Genomic DNA, 15564 nt, shown 5'->3' with positions numbered 1-15564 from the left:
GGACCATGAACTTCCAGGCCTCAGAATTACAAAGGGCAAGAGACAGGCCGTCTAGCTATGGATGGGGCATTGAAAGGGAGGTGGCTATGTTCTGTGGCCTACTTTCAGGGCAAAGAGTGCATGAATGTTTCTAAGCCATGTGTGAGAGGTAGTCCTGTCTTAGAAGGCAGCCTGGAGGGACAAACAGCATTGCAAAGAGAAGCTAAAGGTACAAATCAAGGGCTATGGCATTTGCCAGCCCCAGCAAAAGGGTGCTGCAGGTGAGAGATCCCCACAGGAGATCTCGCAGGGGAGAGATTCTCCAAAGCATCCACAAAAGTACCTGAGAAATACAGTAAACTTTAAACCCCTGCCAAGTCCAGATAATGGCAACACTAGATCATCACGGTGGTACCAGTAGGGTAAGAATATCAGCACTCACCTTTCCGCTCTTTCCTTGCTGTACTCCAATCCCAGAAGACGAGAAGCCTTGGTTACAATACTTTGAGGCGGACACAGAAAAACAAGGTGGAGAAAGAAGGCACTCACACTTATTTCACAGAAGCTGGGGGAAAAGGGAAGCCTTCAAGACCTTAAACCAAGCTTGGAGTTTCGACTATTACTTGGATGCACATTCTTATTCATAAACTGGGACTTTTTGAATTACCCAAGAGTGACAAACAAGACTGTGAAACTTGCCTGAATTTTTATTATTATACCACAAAGTAAACTTTAAAAGATAAAAAAGAGTTGCATTATGACTCTGTGTTACATTTGTATTACTTTGGTTGAAAGTTGGATATTTTTCCAGTATTTACTTGGCAATTGTATTTCTAGTCTTTATGAATTATATTTATGTCCTGTCCATATTTAGATATTAGGATCTCAGTGATTTTCTCACCGACCTCTGTGATACAATTCTGTACCTTTTTGTCATGAGTATCAGTGTTTGCTCAACAGGCTACTCTACATTTAGAGCTTTATGAAATTAAATGGAAAAACTGATGTCAGATTTTACTTTCTACTCAATTAGACATGTGATCCAGAAACTTCGACTTTTCCATCTAAATTCTAAGTTGTATTTAAGCCAAATTCTATGCCTTTACTGCACAACTATTTAAGCCAGAGTAACACTTCAGGGTTTCTCAAACTTTCTTCCACTTAGTGGCAGAGCTTCCTATTAAACTACTTGTTTGTTGACCCTTTAAGTCCTCAAAACTATCTCATTATAGTCTCCCAGAAAACTACTGCAAAGAGATATATTTACATTTTAAATTGAAGTTAAACCTTGATAATGGGAAATATCTTAAATAGAACTACAGAAATGGGTTTTTTCATTGTATTTTCAATAATTTGGCAGTACAGAAAAAAATTCAAGCATTATATTAAAAAGTATTCATACTTTGTACCAGGGCCTAGGTCCATACACAACATCATAGGGCACTTTTAGTGCCTAAATAATTAGAGATCAGTACAAAAAGAATTGAACTGAGCCATAGTTTTGACTATGCCCAAGTACTCCCATTTTTTCAATCTTTGATAAATTGAATTAATTTGAAACTCTTTTTCATCTGCTTGATCCTCCTCCCTCATCCATATCAGCCCAATGCTGATACTCTCTGCTGATGAAGAATAAAAGTATCATCTGTTCCTGTCAACATGCTGTACCATGTCTAGACTAGATTGGTGAGGTTTGGGCCATTCCAGTCATGACCGTATTTGGTCTATTTTCAACAGAATTTCAGAGTGTTCCCTACTCTGCTAATACAGCCTTCACCTTTTCCCTTCTTTCTCTTTACCAAAGAGTCTAGTAGAAATTACTTGAATTAATTCAACTTCTCAGTAGCTTCTTCTGAAAATATCCTGTACATTCATTTATTCATTCATTCACTCATTCAACAAATACATATGAAACATCTGCTCTATAACTGGCACTGCCTGTCCATACCTTCATTTTGTTTCCTAGACAGTTAAAGAAAATTGCATTTACCTATAATAAAGGATGCATAAATTCTTAGTGAACATTCATCTTAAAAATATCACTCTGCTCCTGCTTTATTCATTAGTTTACCTAATGAGGTTATAAATATGTTTCCCAAAAGGGGTCTTATTTTGAAAAGAACAAAGTTTAGATGACCACAATCAATAAAACAAGTAGAGGCTGATGCAGCCTTCTGCATATATATAGAGGAGGGCTGACTGATGGGGCTTGAAATTTGATTAAAGGTGATTCCATAGGAAATCTGAAATTATTTAATTAGGTATTTAAGAAAATTCAATCTTTCTCTCATGAAGAGATACCCTCAGGAATGTTGCATATACATTACAATCTCTTTCACCAACTGCTGAAAACATTTTAGATATTTTGTTAAAATCACGGTGGCCTGTACATTAAGAGTTTCTTCAGGAGAGAGTGTAAATTATATCCAATTAGGAAATTACATCATATCAATTTTGTTTTTCAATTTTCAATTTTGTAAATTTTGAAAATTAATAATTTTTAAAATCAGTTATTTTGTAATCTACATATGAAAATTACTAATATTAATAGAAAAATAAAATTACCATAGTAGATTATAGAGAGAAGTGTTCTAAAATCTATCCTAGGTTTTTAGTGTTTGTAGTAATATTAGCATCATTCCAAGGTTGGTCTCTCCTTTCCCATGACTTTCATACAGGAAATCTTAGAGGGCAGAAATTGAATAAATAGCATCAGTGTTTTCAGTGGCCTCAGATTTTTTGTATAAGTTATTTCCTCACTGATATCAGCTGGATTTCATTATCAAAAACTGAAGGTGGTACAGATTAGTGCAAAAGTTGTATTTATAAGAGATCCCCCAGGGCTAGCCTTACAAAAAGTGATATTTGACACTCTTTATCCAATGGATTTATTTGGCATCTAGAATTGATAGAGTTTATCTTGAATTTTATGAGACTCAAATACCATATGTTATGGAAAATTACAAAAATATTCTGAAAATGAGACTTTCCAGAGGGCTCTGAATAACTTTTTTGTTTTTGGTTGGTCATATTTTGTTTATTTTAATTTAATTTTTATTGTATATTGGAGTACAGTTGATTTACAATATTGTCTTAGTTTCAGATGTACAGCAAAGTGATTCAGTTATACACATACAAATATCCATTCTTTTTCAGATTCTTTTCCATATAGGTTATTACAGAATATTGAGTAGAGTTCCCTGGCTATACAGTAGGCCCTTGTTGATTATCTATTTTATATATAGTAGTGTGTGTATGTTAATCCCAAACTCCTAATTTATCCCTCCCCACCACCTTTCCCCCTGGTAACCATAAGTTTGTTTTCAAAGTCTGTGAGTCTGTTTTGTAAATAAGTTCATTTGTATCATTTTTTTTGATTCCACATATAAGTGGTATCATGTGATATTTGTCTTCCTCTGTATGACTTATTTCACTTAGTATGATAATCTCTAGGTCCATCCATGTTGATGCAGATGGCATTATTTCATTCTTTATTATGGCTGAGTAGTATTCCATTGTATATATGTACAAAATCTTTTTTATCCATTCTGCCTTCGATGGGCATTTAGGTTGCTTGCATGTCTTGACTATTGTAAATAGTGCTGCAGTGAACATTGGGGTGCATGTATCTTTTCGAATTATGGTTTTCTCTGGGTATATGCCCAGAAGTGGGATTGCTGGATCATATGGTAGTTCAATTTTTAGTTTTTTAAGGAACCACCATACTGTTCTCCATAGGGAGTGTCCCAATTTACATTCCTGCCAACAGTGTAGGAAGGTTCTGTTTTCTTCATACCCTCTCCAGCATTTATTGTTTTTAGACTTTTTGATGATGGCCATTCTGACTGTTGTGAGATATTACCACATTGTAGTTTTGATTTGCATTTCTTTAATAATTAGCTATGTGGAGCATCTTTTCATGTGCTTTTTGGCCATCTGTATGTCTTCTTTGGAGAAATGTCTATTTAGGTCTTCTGCCCATTTTGTTTGTTTGTTTGTTGTTTTTTTAATTGGAGTATACTTTTTTTACACTGCTGTGTCAGTTTCTGCTGTACAGCAAAGCGACTCAGCCATACATATACATATATCCCCTATTGTTTGGATTTCCTTCCCATTTAGGTCACCACAGAGCACCAAGTAGAGTTCCTTGTGCTACACCATAGGTTCTCATTAGTCACCTATTTTATACTTAGTAGTGTATATATGTCAATCCTAATCTCCCAATTCATCCCCCCCCCTTCACCCTTGGTATCCATATGTTTGTGTCTCTAATTTCTGCTTTGCAAGTAAGATCATCATTACCATTTTTCTTGATACCACATATATGTGTTAATATATGATATTTGTTTTTCTCTTTCTGACTTCACTCTGTATGACAGTCTCTAGGTCCATTAATGTCTCTGCAAATGACACAGTTTTGTTCCTTTTTATGGCTAATATTCCATTGTATATATGTACCACATCTTCTATATCCATTCCTCTGTTGATGGACATTTATGTTGCTTCCATGTCCTGGCTATTGTAAATAGTGCTGCAGTGAATATTGAGGAGCATGTGTCTTTTTGAATTATGATTTTTTCAGGGTATATGCCAGTAGTGGGATTGCTGGGTCATATGGTAGTTCTATTTTTAGTTTTTTAAGGAACCTTCATACTGTTCTACATAGTGGCTGTATCAATTTACATTACCACCAACAGTGCAAGAGGGTTCCCTTTACTCTACACCATCTCCAGCATTTATTCTTTGTAGATTTTTTGATGATGGCTATTCTGAATAGTGTGAGGTGATACCTTGTTATAGTTTTGATTTGCACTTCTCTAATAATTAGTGATGTTGAGCATTTTTTCATGTGTTTTTTGGCCATCTGTATGTCTTCTTTGGAGAAATGTCTATTTAGGTCTTCTGCCCATTTTTTGATTGGGTTCTTTGTTTTTTTGATGTTGAGCTGCGTGAGCTGTTTGTATATTTTGGAGATTAACCCATTGTCAGTCACTTCATTTGCAAATATTGTTTCCCATCCTCTGGGTTGTCTTTTTGTTTTGTTTGTGGTTTCCTGTGCTGTGCAAAAGCTTGTAAGATTATTAGGTCTCATTTGTTTATTTTTGTTTTTATTTTCATTACTTTAAGAGGTGAATCCAAAAAGATATTGCTGTGATTTATGTCAAAAATTGTCCTACCTATTACTTCCTCTAGGAGTTTTATAGTATTCAGTATTCCATTTAGATCTCTAATGGATTGGTGTCTTGGATTCCTTTTATTTCTTTTTCTTCTCTGATTGCTGTGGCTCAGGCTTCCAAAACTATGTTGAATAAAAGTGTGGAAATCTTTGTCTTGTTCCTGATCTTAGAGGAAATGCTTTCAGTTTTTCACCATTGACTATGATGTTACCTGTTGGTTTGTCATATATGGCCTTTATTATGTTGAGGTACATTCCCTCTATGCCCACTTTCTGGAGAGTTTTTAATCATAAATGGGTGTTGAATTTTGTCAAAAGAATTTTCTGCATCTATTGAGATGATCATTTGTTTATTTTTGGTTTTATTGCCATTACTCTAGGATATGGCTCGAAAAAGATATTGCTGTGATTTATATCAAAGAGTGTTCTACCTATGTTTTCCTCTAATAGTTTTATAGCATTCAGTCTTACATTTAGGTCTTTAATCCATTTTGAGTTTGTTTTTTGTATGGTGTTAAAGAAATTTCTAATTTCTTTTTTTACATGTAGCCGTCTAGTTTTCCCAGCACCACTTATTGAAGAGACTGTCTTTTCTCCATTGTATGTTCTTGCTTCCTTTGTCATAGATTAATTGACCATAGGTGCATGGGTTTATTTCTGGGCTTGCTGTCATGTTTCATTGATCTATATTTCTGTTTTTGTGCCAGTACCATACTGTTTTGATTGCTGTAGCTTTGCAGTATAGTCGGAAGTCAGGGAGCCTGATTCCTCCAGCTCCACTTTTCTTTCTCAAGATTGCTTTGGCTATTCAGGGTCTTTTGTGTTTCAATACAAATTTTAAGATTTTTGTTCTAGTTCTGTGGAAAATGCCATTGGTAATTTGACAGGGATTGATTGAATCTGTAGATTGCCTTGTGTAGTACAGTCATTTTGACAATACTGATTCTTCTAATTCAAGAACATGGTATATCTTTACATCTGTTTGTGTCATCTTCAGTTTCTTTCATCAGCATCTCATAGTTTGGGGAGTACAGGTATTTTGTCTTCTTAGGTAGGTTTATTCCTAAGTATTTGATTATTTTTCATGCAATAGTAAATGTGATTGTTTCTTTAATTTCTCTTTCTGATCTTTTGTTGTTGTTGTATAAAAGTGGAACAGATTTCTGTGTATTAATTTTGTACCCTGCAACTTTACTGAATTCATTGATTACCTCTAGCAGTTTTCTGGTAGCATCTTTAGGATTTTCTATGTATAGTATCATGTCACCTGCAAACAGTGACAATTTTCCTTTTTCTTTTCCAATTTGGATTACTTTCATTTCTTTTTCTTCTCTGATTGCCATGGCTAGGACTTCCAAAACTATGTTGAAGAAAAGTGGTGAGAGTGGAAATCCTTGTCTTGTTCCTGATCTTAGAGGAAATGCTTTCAGCTTTTCACCATTGAATATGATGTTACCTGTAGGTTTGTCATATATGGCCTTTATTATGTTGAGGTATGTTCCCTCTATGCCCACTTTCTGGAGAGTTTTTATCATAAATGGCTGTTGAATTTTGTCAAAAGCTTTTTCTGCATCTATTGAGATGATCATATGGTTTTTGTTCTTCAAATTGTTAATGTACTGTATCACACTGATTGATTTGTGGATATTAAAAAACACTTGCACGCCTGAAATAAATCCCATTTGATCAAAATCCCATTTTGATCCTTATAAGGTATTGTTGGATTCAGATGGCTAGTATTTTGTTGAGGATTTTTGTGTATATGTTCATCAGTGATATTGACCTGTAGTTTTCTTTTTTTGTGATATCGTTTTCTGGTGTTGGTATCAGGGTGATGGTGGCCTCATAGAATGAGTTTGGGTGTTTTCCTTCCTCTGCAATTTTTTGGAATAGTTTCAGAAGGATAGATGTTAACCCCTCTCTAAATGTTTGATAGAATTTGCCTGTGAAGCCATTTGTTCCTGGCCTTTTGTTTGTTGTGATTCACAGTTTCAATTTCAGTGCTTGTGATTTGTCTATTCGTATTTTCTATTTCTTCCTGATTCAGTCTTGGGAGATTGTACTTTCTACAAAATTGTCCTTTTCTTCTAGGTTGTCCATTTTATTGGTGTATAGTTGCTTGTAGTAGTGTCTTATGGTCCTTTGTATTTCTGTGGTGTCTGTTGTAACTTCTCCTTTTTCATTTCTAATGTTACTGATTTCAGTCCTCTCCCATTTTTTCTTGATGAGTCTGGCTAAAGGTTTATCAGTTTTGTTTATCTTTTCAAAGAACCATCTTTTAGTTTCATAGATGTTTTCTTAGTCTGTATTTAATTTATTTCTGCTCTCATCTTTTTGTTTTCTTTCTTCTACTAACTTTGGGATTTTTTAGTTCTTCTTTCTCTAGTTGATTTGGTATAGGTTTAGGTTGTTTATTTAAGATTTCCCTTGTTTCCTGAGGTAAGATTGTATTGTTATAAACTTCCCTTTTAGAACTGCTTTTGCTGCACCCCATAGGATTTTGATCGTCATGTTTTCCTTGTCATTTGTCTCTAGGTATTTTTTAATTTTCTCTTTGATTTCTTCAGTGATCCATTGATTGTTTAGTGACATAATATTTCACCTCCACGTGTTTCTGTTTTTTTTCTTGTGGTTGATTTCTAATGTCATAGCCATGTGGTCAGAAAAGATATTTGATATGATTTCAATTTTCTTAAATTTATAGAGGCTTGCTTTGTGGTCCAGCATGTGTTCTATCTTAGAGAATGTTCCATGTGTACTTGAGAAGAATGTGTATTCTGCTGCTTTTGGATGGAATGTTTTATAAATATCAATTAAGGCCATCTAGTCTAATGTGTCATTTAAGGCCTTATTGTGTTTCCTTATTGATTTTCTGTCTGCGTGTTCTCTCCATTGATGTAAGTGAGGTGTTAAAGTCCCCCACTGTTATTCTGTTACTGTTGATTTTTTCTTTAATGCTGTTAGCATTTGCCTTCCATATTGAGATCCTCCTATGTTGGGTGAACATAAATTTGCAATTGTTTTGTCACCTTCTTGGATTCATCTCTTGATCATTATGTGGTGTCCTTCTTTGCCTCTTGTAACAGTCTTTATTTTTACATCTATTTTGTCTGATATGAGTATTGCTACTCCAGCTTTTTTTTTTTAATTCCATTTGCATGGAATATCTTTTTCCATCCCCTCACTTTCAGTCTGTATGTGTCCCTAGATCTGAAGTGGGTCACTTTTACACAGCATATATACAGGTCTTGTTTTTGTATCCATTCAGCCAGTCTATGCCTTTCTTTGTAGTATTTAATCCATTTACATTTAAGGTAATTATCAATATGTATGTTCTTATTGGCATTTTGTTAATTGGTTTTGATTTCTTTAGGTAGGTTTTTTTCTTCCCTTCCTATTTTATTCTCTTCTCTTGTGATTTGATGAGTATCTTTAGTGTTGTGTTTTATTATGTTTTTTCTTTTGTGTATGTATCTATTGTAGATTTTTATGTGAGGTTCCCATGTGGTTTTTATTTAGCTATATATATATATATATTCATATATATATACACATATATATGTGTATATGTGTGTATATATATATATATATATATATATGATTTTTTTCAAGTTGCTGGTCTCTTCAAATGCATTTCCAACATCCTGGATTTGTGCTCTCCTCATGATTGCTGGTTTTAATATCATATTTGCATGTGGATGATTTACAACCTTTACTGTATGTTTGCCTTTACTGGTGAACTTTCCCATTCGTAATTTTGTTTGTTTCTTTCTTTCTAGTTGTTGCCTCTTCTTTTCTGCCTAGAGAAATTCCTTTAGCATTTGTTGTAAAGCTGGTTTGGTGGTGCTGAATTCTCTTAGCTTTTGCTTGTCAGTAAAGCTTTTCATTTCTCCTCAAGTCTGAATGAGCGCCTTGCTAAGTAGAGTATTCTTAGTTATATTTTTTTTCCTTTCATCATTTAAATATATCATGTCATTCCCTTCTGACCTGCAGAGTTTCTGCTGAAAAATCAGCTGATAGCCTTATTGGGATTCCATTGTATGTTATTTGTTGCTTTTCCCTTGTTGCTTTTAGTATTTTCTCGTTGCTTTTAATTTTTGTTAGTTTGGTTAATATGTGTCTCTGCATATTCCTCCTTGGTTTTATCCTGTATGGGACTCTCTGTGCTTCCTGGACTTGAGTGAGTGTTTCCTTTTCCATGTTAAGGAAGTTTTCTCCTATTATCTGTTCAAATATTTTCCCAGGTCCTTTCCTCTCTCTCTTCTCCTTCTGAGACCCCTATAATGCAAATGTTGGTACATTTAATGTTGTCCCAGAGCTCTCTGTGACTGTCTTCATTCATTTTCATTCTTTTTTCTTTATTCTTTTCCATGGCAGTGATTTCCACCAATCTGCCTTCCAGCTCACTTGTCTGTTCTTATGCCTCATTTATTCTGAAAATTATTCCTTCTAGTATATTTTTCATTTCAGTTATTTTATTGTTCATCTCTGTTTTTTGTTCTTTGAATTATCTACCGCTTTGTTAAACATTTCTTTTATCTTCTTGGTCTGTGCCTTCATTCTTTTTCTGAGATCTTGGATCATCTTTATGATCATTACTCCAAATTCTTTTTCAGGTAGATTGCCTCTCTACACTTCACCTACTTGTTCTTCTGGGGTTTTATCTTGTTCCTCCATCTGGAACATATTTCTCTGCCATCTCATTTTGTCTAACTTTCTGTTTGTGGTCTCTGTTCTGTAGGCTGCAGGATCGTACTTCCTCTTGCTCCTGGTGTTTGCCCCCTGGTCGTTAGGTTCTTCCAGGAACTTGTGCAGGCTTCCTGGTAGGAGAGACTGGTGCCTGCCCACTGGTGGGGGGAGCTGGATGTTGTCCCTCTGGTGGGCAGGGCCATGTCAACAGGTGTGTTCAGAGGAGGCTGTGAGCTCAGGACAACTTTTGGCAGCCTGTCTGCTGATGGGTGGGGCTGTGTTCTCACCTTGTTGGTTGTTTGGCCTGAGGCATCCCAGTACTGGAGTCTGCAGGCTGTTGGGTGGGGTTGGGTCTCAGTGCCAAAATGGCAGCCTCCTGGAGAGCTCACACTGATGAATATTCCCTGGCCCTCTACTACCAGTGTCCTTGCCCTCACCATGTGCCACAGCCCACCCGTGCCTCCCCAGGAGACCCTCTAAGACTTGCAGGTAGATCTGGCCCAGGCTCCTGTGGAGTCACTGCTTTGTCCTGGATGCCAGGGCACGTGAAACCTTGTGTGCACACTTCAAGAGTGGCGTGTCTGTTTCCCCCAGTCCTGTGGAACTCCTGCACTCAAGTCCCCTGGCCTTCAAAGCCCAATTCTCTGGTGGTTCCTCCTCCCGATGCCAGACCCTCAGACTGGGGAGCCTGACGTCTGGCTCAGAAGTCTCACTACTGTGGGAGAACTTCTGAGATATAATTGTTTTCCAGTTTGTGGGTTGCCCACCTGGTGGGTATGAGATTTGATTATATTGTGAAAATGCCCCTTCTCATTGTGGCTTCCTGTTTGTCTTTGGATGTAGAATATCTTCTTTGGTAGGTTACAGTCTTTTTTGTCAGTGGTTGTTCTGAAGATAGTTGTGATTTTGGTATTTTGTGAGAGAGCTCCATTCCTTCTACTTCAACATCCTGTCTCCTCCCTTCTGAATGTCTTGATATTAACATGAGAGTCACTAATATTCCTGAAATCACTGAAGAAATTTGATTGTTCGATGGCAATGCTGCTGTCAACATCCTCTTTCTATCTGTCATTTATCCTGTAAATCTTCTGCCCAGATGGACTTTGCCTGGTAATGGAGAAGACAGAGTCCTCAAGGAAAATAGAATTAAAAGGTTATTTGATTATAGTTAGGTCAGATGTATACTCTCCTCTCTCCTAGTGACAAAATGACTGATTGATGATTGATCCTTGTGGATTGCAGCAAAGAAGATTCTAAGAAGCCTTCGGTTTACATTAATAAATTATTTCAGTTGACAGTAGAATACGGAAATAATTAAATGTGCAAATAGTGATTCCCTCTTCATGCAATTCTTTTTTTAAAAATCGTTTTATTTGTATATCCAGATTTTAACATTCATTTGATCTTTTATTGAAAAGGCTTTATTTTTTTCCCCTTATATTTTGAGGAAGCTAAAATTGTGACAACTATTTAATGAAATAAAGTAAATGGTTACCAAGTTTCCAAACATATCTATTTTCTTATAACACCTTTTTATATTACCGCTATGTTTGAATTTCAGTAATGATGTTACAGATTACTTATTTTGTCCAAAAAAAGATAAAAAGAGAAAATTACAACTTGGGGAAAAATGACAAAGACCAACATGTCTTCGTTTATAATGCTCTATTTTTATTTTTAGTGTCTCAATGTAAATAAGCAGGTGAGAGATGATTGATTTTTTTTCCTTTACAGCGGTTTACCTCTGCAAAAGAACAATGCAAAACAAAGCAAGGCTGGAACTAGCTGACTATGAAGCTGTAAGTACCAAGGACTTCCTGACAAAGAAAGGTATAAAATGAGCAAGAATAAGGCCTACGGTCATTTCTGGGCACTCTTAACTTTCTACATTCATGGATCTTAGGGATCAGATTTCCAGGGAAGGGCAGCATAATGATTTAACATATCCCTTACTTGCTTATTTCCTCTCATCATTCACAATGAGGATGGTGAAATTCTAAATACACAAACTCAGAGAAGAAGGAGGAAGCATATCTTATTTGCTAAAATTGACTTAAATGTAAAAACTTATATATATGTATATATATATACTATATATAATGAAGATATCCAAACTTAGAGAATTATAGAGCATTTACACTGGGAAAATGGTTTTTGCAAAACCTTTATGTTGGTCACCATCCGCAGATTAAATTAATCTCATGTAGTTTGTTCAGATGGTTGCTATGTTCTGATTTACTAAACTTGAAGCACTGTCTACAACTGGGTAGTAGGGGGCTGAAGGTTTAAATTTTTCTCAGGAACTGGATAGACTGGTTGAATCAGTAGTAGAGAGTATTGCTTTCCTGTTCCTCAGTAAAATGAGCACAGGAAAATCCAATGGATTAGTCTTGAGCACTTTTTTTATATAAGGTAAGTTTAGTATTTTTGATTTTTAGTTATATTCTCCAACATTAATATTCATAATAGGTTTTCCTGTGTCCTCTATGACTGTTAATATGAGTATTAGCTGCGTTCAGTGAGCATGACTTATCATTCCAAGTACACTTACTCCTTTAGAAATTCTGATTTGTTTTTTTGGTAAGTACATATGGTAGATAAACTAGAAGGGAGTCGTAAAGCTGAGGACCAGAATGTCTTCACTGTGGTATATTTTTCAGGAGAGCTTGGCCAGGCTGCAGAGGGCATTTGCTCGGAAGTGGGAGTTCATTTTTATGCAAGCAGAAGCACAAGCAAAGTGAGTCCTTGTGAGTCTTTTGGAAGATTTGTCCAAGTTGTGGCCTTTTGTCCAGAGAGGCACTATAATTAACACTACTTATTATTCATTATTATGATATTAACAGAGTGGACAAGAAGAGAGACAAGATTGAAAGAAAGATCCTTGATAGTCAGGAGAGAGCATTCTGGGACGTACACAGACCCGTGGTAAGCAAGCGCACCAACGTTGTCTAACTTCATAATCTCAGCCTTTGGAAAGTAAAGGAAGAATGCAGAATGCAGTAACTCCATCACTTGTCCCAAAGTCTTGGTGAATTATTTAAGAAAAGATTGCCACTTTTGTGTAAGATGACTAGAGTTCAATAGTATAATATTTTTTAAAACTATGCATTTTTCTAACATGACATTACTTGCTTGCTCATTCTTTGCTTTTGAGGTGCTTGATACTTTCATACACTTGAAAGAAAGAAGACTGCAACAAAGCAGTTTTGCATGGCTTATGATCTACATTTTTCTGGATTGATAGTAAAAGTATTAGTCAAAATGTTGTTCCTCCACTAATTTTTCTTTTTAAAACTTACTAACAACATGCTTTGAATGTCAACTTTCATGGAAACATTTTAGGTGGCTCAGTTTCAGTTCAGCTCATACTTCTAATGATGTAACTGGTCATTGAATCTACATACAGTAACTTAGCTGGTTTTCTTAAATAGTAATGTTAAACCATGTGAGTCAGAGTAACAAATAACAAATGTCCTTGATTAATACCAGAAAACTTTGTGTAAGGAATTAAACAGTGGTTATGAGTATTCATAAGAAAGCATGTCTACTCTCATATAGCATATTTTGATGCTAGGTCTTTGTTTTCTATATATTTCTTTAAGCACAGACCTAGAGAATAATATTTACATACTATTATTAAATAACAGGATCACAGCATGAGACAAATCAAGATTCTTTGAGAATATCTTAAAATTTTCTTCTCAACTACCTTTAGAAACTGACCAAAATAGGTCTGTTTTCCAAAGGTTTGTATATATATCTGTATCTATACCTATATACATATAGTTATGGATATATATTGATATATATTTAAATTTTAGATAGTAATGCAGTTGTTAAATTTCGTATGGAATTTTTTGAATTCAAAAAAATTAGAACTGAGCTTTAACTGTCTTTCCTACTCAAAATTCAGCTTGAGTTTTATTACTCATGCTATAAAGGATTGTGAGGCCACATGCATAAGTATTGCAAGGATATGAAGTAGGATTTTTCCTCGCTTGTTTGTTTGTTTTAAGCCATCTCTAGAAACTGGTTAATACATTATGTTCTCATGTTTCTCCACTTTATACCCCTGGACATCTGGTGGCCCATCTCTAGCCTAGTTTAACTTTGATGGCCTATATCCTCCTGGCAACCCAAGAGGACTCACTCCATGCCGGTTCCCCTACACTGCCCACATCCATTCTATAGCAAAAACTCATGTTCTCCCAGCATGTCGATTGATCTCACCTCAACACACTCCCCTGCTCCATCCCCCAAGAATTACTCAGCCAATCCCTTGCCTTCTACGTGCCCTGTTGGAAGCAGAACCTGTTCACAGTTGTTCTTTGCTCTAACCAGTGTAAGTCAGGCTCCAGTCCTCTGTGGCTCCACAGAGCAAGAAGCACATATGAGTGCTCTCCAAGGGGTCACCTGCTATACCCCTCATTAGGCTTTCAATTAGAAAGTCATCCAAAGGAGCACCTGGAGGCAGAAACCACCCTGAAGCCATTCGTTCCATGTCCCTTATTCAATTTGTGGATGCTTATGAGGGGCTTTATAACACTTAAAATGAACATGTTATGCAATACTTGGTTATTGTTTATTTTCTAGAGGGAAAAAAATAGAGTTTTGGGTTATCTGTATGCCTCTGAGAATGGAATGCACCTAATCCAACCCTACCTTCAACTATTTATTTTTTACATTACAACTCTGTATCCCATTTAAAAAGAAAAAAATTTTTTTGCAGTGGTCCCAGGTGCATGTGAAGTGATGACACTTGTCTGGAGGCCATGTCAGACACACAGGTCCTGCCTCGTATCTGGTTTTTAGAGTTCTGGGTCCTTAGTGAGAGTTAATACAGAGATGCTGCTGGCAGGGACATTAGCAGCAAGACGCTCCTATAAGAGCTTTTAATGGCTATTTCCCCAGCACAATGCATAAGCTATATCTCTATTCATTGGCTGTAGTGTTAACTAAACAATGATAAGAAGAGCTTTCTAAGATAACCATACCTCCAAAAAGTGTCCTTATTTTTATTTTAGTTTTGAAAAAGTCTTATTACGAAAATATGAACACACTACTACAAGTTTTTAAACTGTAGAAATTAGTATTCTCATTAGAATAAAAATCTCTACTCAGATTTAATAGATTCATAACACAATTTATATTTTCCTGAACTGCTTTAGCTTTATTACTATATAAAGTATCTTTATTTTCAAAAAACAGAAATGAAGTTATCCTATCAGTACTATTTGTTGAATTTTTTTCATTTTATTTCTTCTTGCATAATCCTACTGTTAAACCTTTCCAAAAAATGTAGCAGAGAGCAATTAATCCTTATAAAGCTTTTACTAATTCAAGTAAAGGTGATGTGCTACATTGCATTTTGTTTGGTTTGCTTTGATTTGATCTGGCTTGATGCTGCCATTTATTTAGTTAAAATAGGTTGGAAACCATTAGCCAAAAGTGTAGTAGGGAAGAGGAAATCTCAAAAAGAAGCTCAGAATCTTTAAAGTATACTTAAATTTAATGTAAAATATTATATTACATGAACTTAGAGATGTAGAAAATATATGCAGTGTGATTTAGTTTTTTTAAATGCCGTCACTTAACGCAGTATACTCATTTTATTGCATTTAATACCTTTATGAAATAAATTTAGCTTCTTTAAGCATGTCCGTGTTTACTCCAGAAAAAAAATTAAGGTCTTAACACTGAAAAGGACTCTTCAGTTATCA

The 15564-nt window shown here is 35.5% G+C and overlaps 1 protein-coding gene across 3 annotated transcripts in view; it reads left to right on the top strand.

Moving 5' to 3' along the window:
• The window catches only part of RGS7 (regulator of G protein signaling 7), a 603713-nt gene that overhangs the window by 506966 nt on the left and 81183 nt on the right, over positions 1–15564 (top strand). For all 3 annotated transcript variants that reach the window (XM_059996721.1, XM_059996714.1, XM_059996705.1), the window contains 3 exons: positions 11579–11643; positions 12505–12581; positions 12688–12769. In XM_059996721.1, the coding sequence (XP_059852704.1) occupies positions 11579–11643; positions 12505–12581; positions 12688–12769 (224 nt within the window). The remainder of the gene's footprint in view (positions 1–11578; positions 11644–12504; positions 12582–12687; positions 12770–15564) is intronic.

Source organism: Delphinus delphis, chromosome 1 (genome assembly GCF_949987515.2).
Source record: "Delphinus delphis chromosome 1, mDelDel1.2, whole genome shotgun sequence".
Lineage (NCBI taxonomy): Eukaryota > Metazoa > Chordata > Mammalia > Artiodactyla > Delphinidae > Delphinus > Delphinus delphis.
Note: the sequence above shows the minus strand (reverse complement) of the source record. Positions and strands in the feature narration are given on the sequence as shown.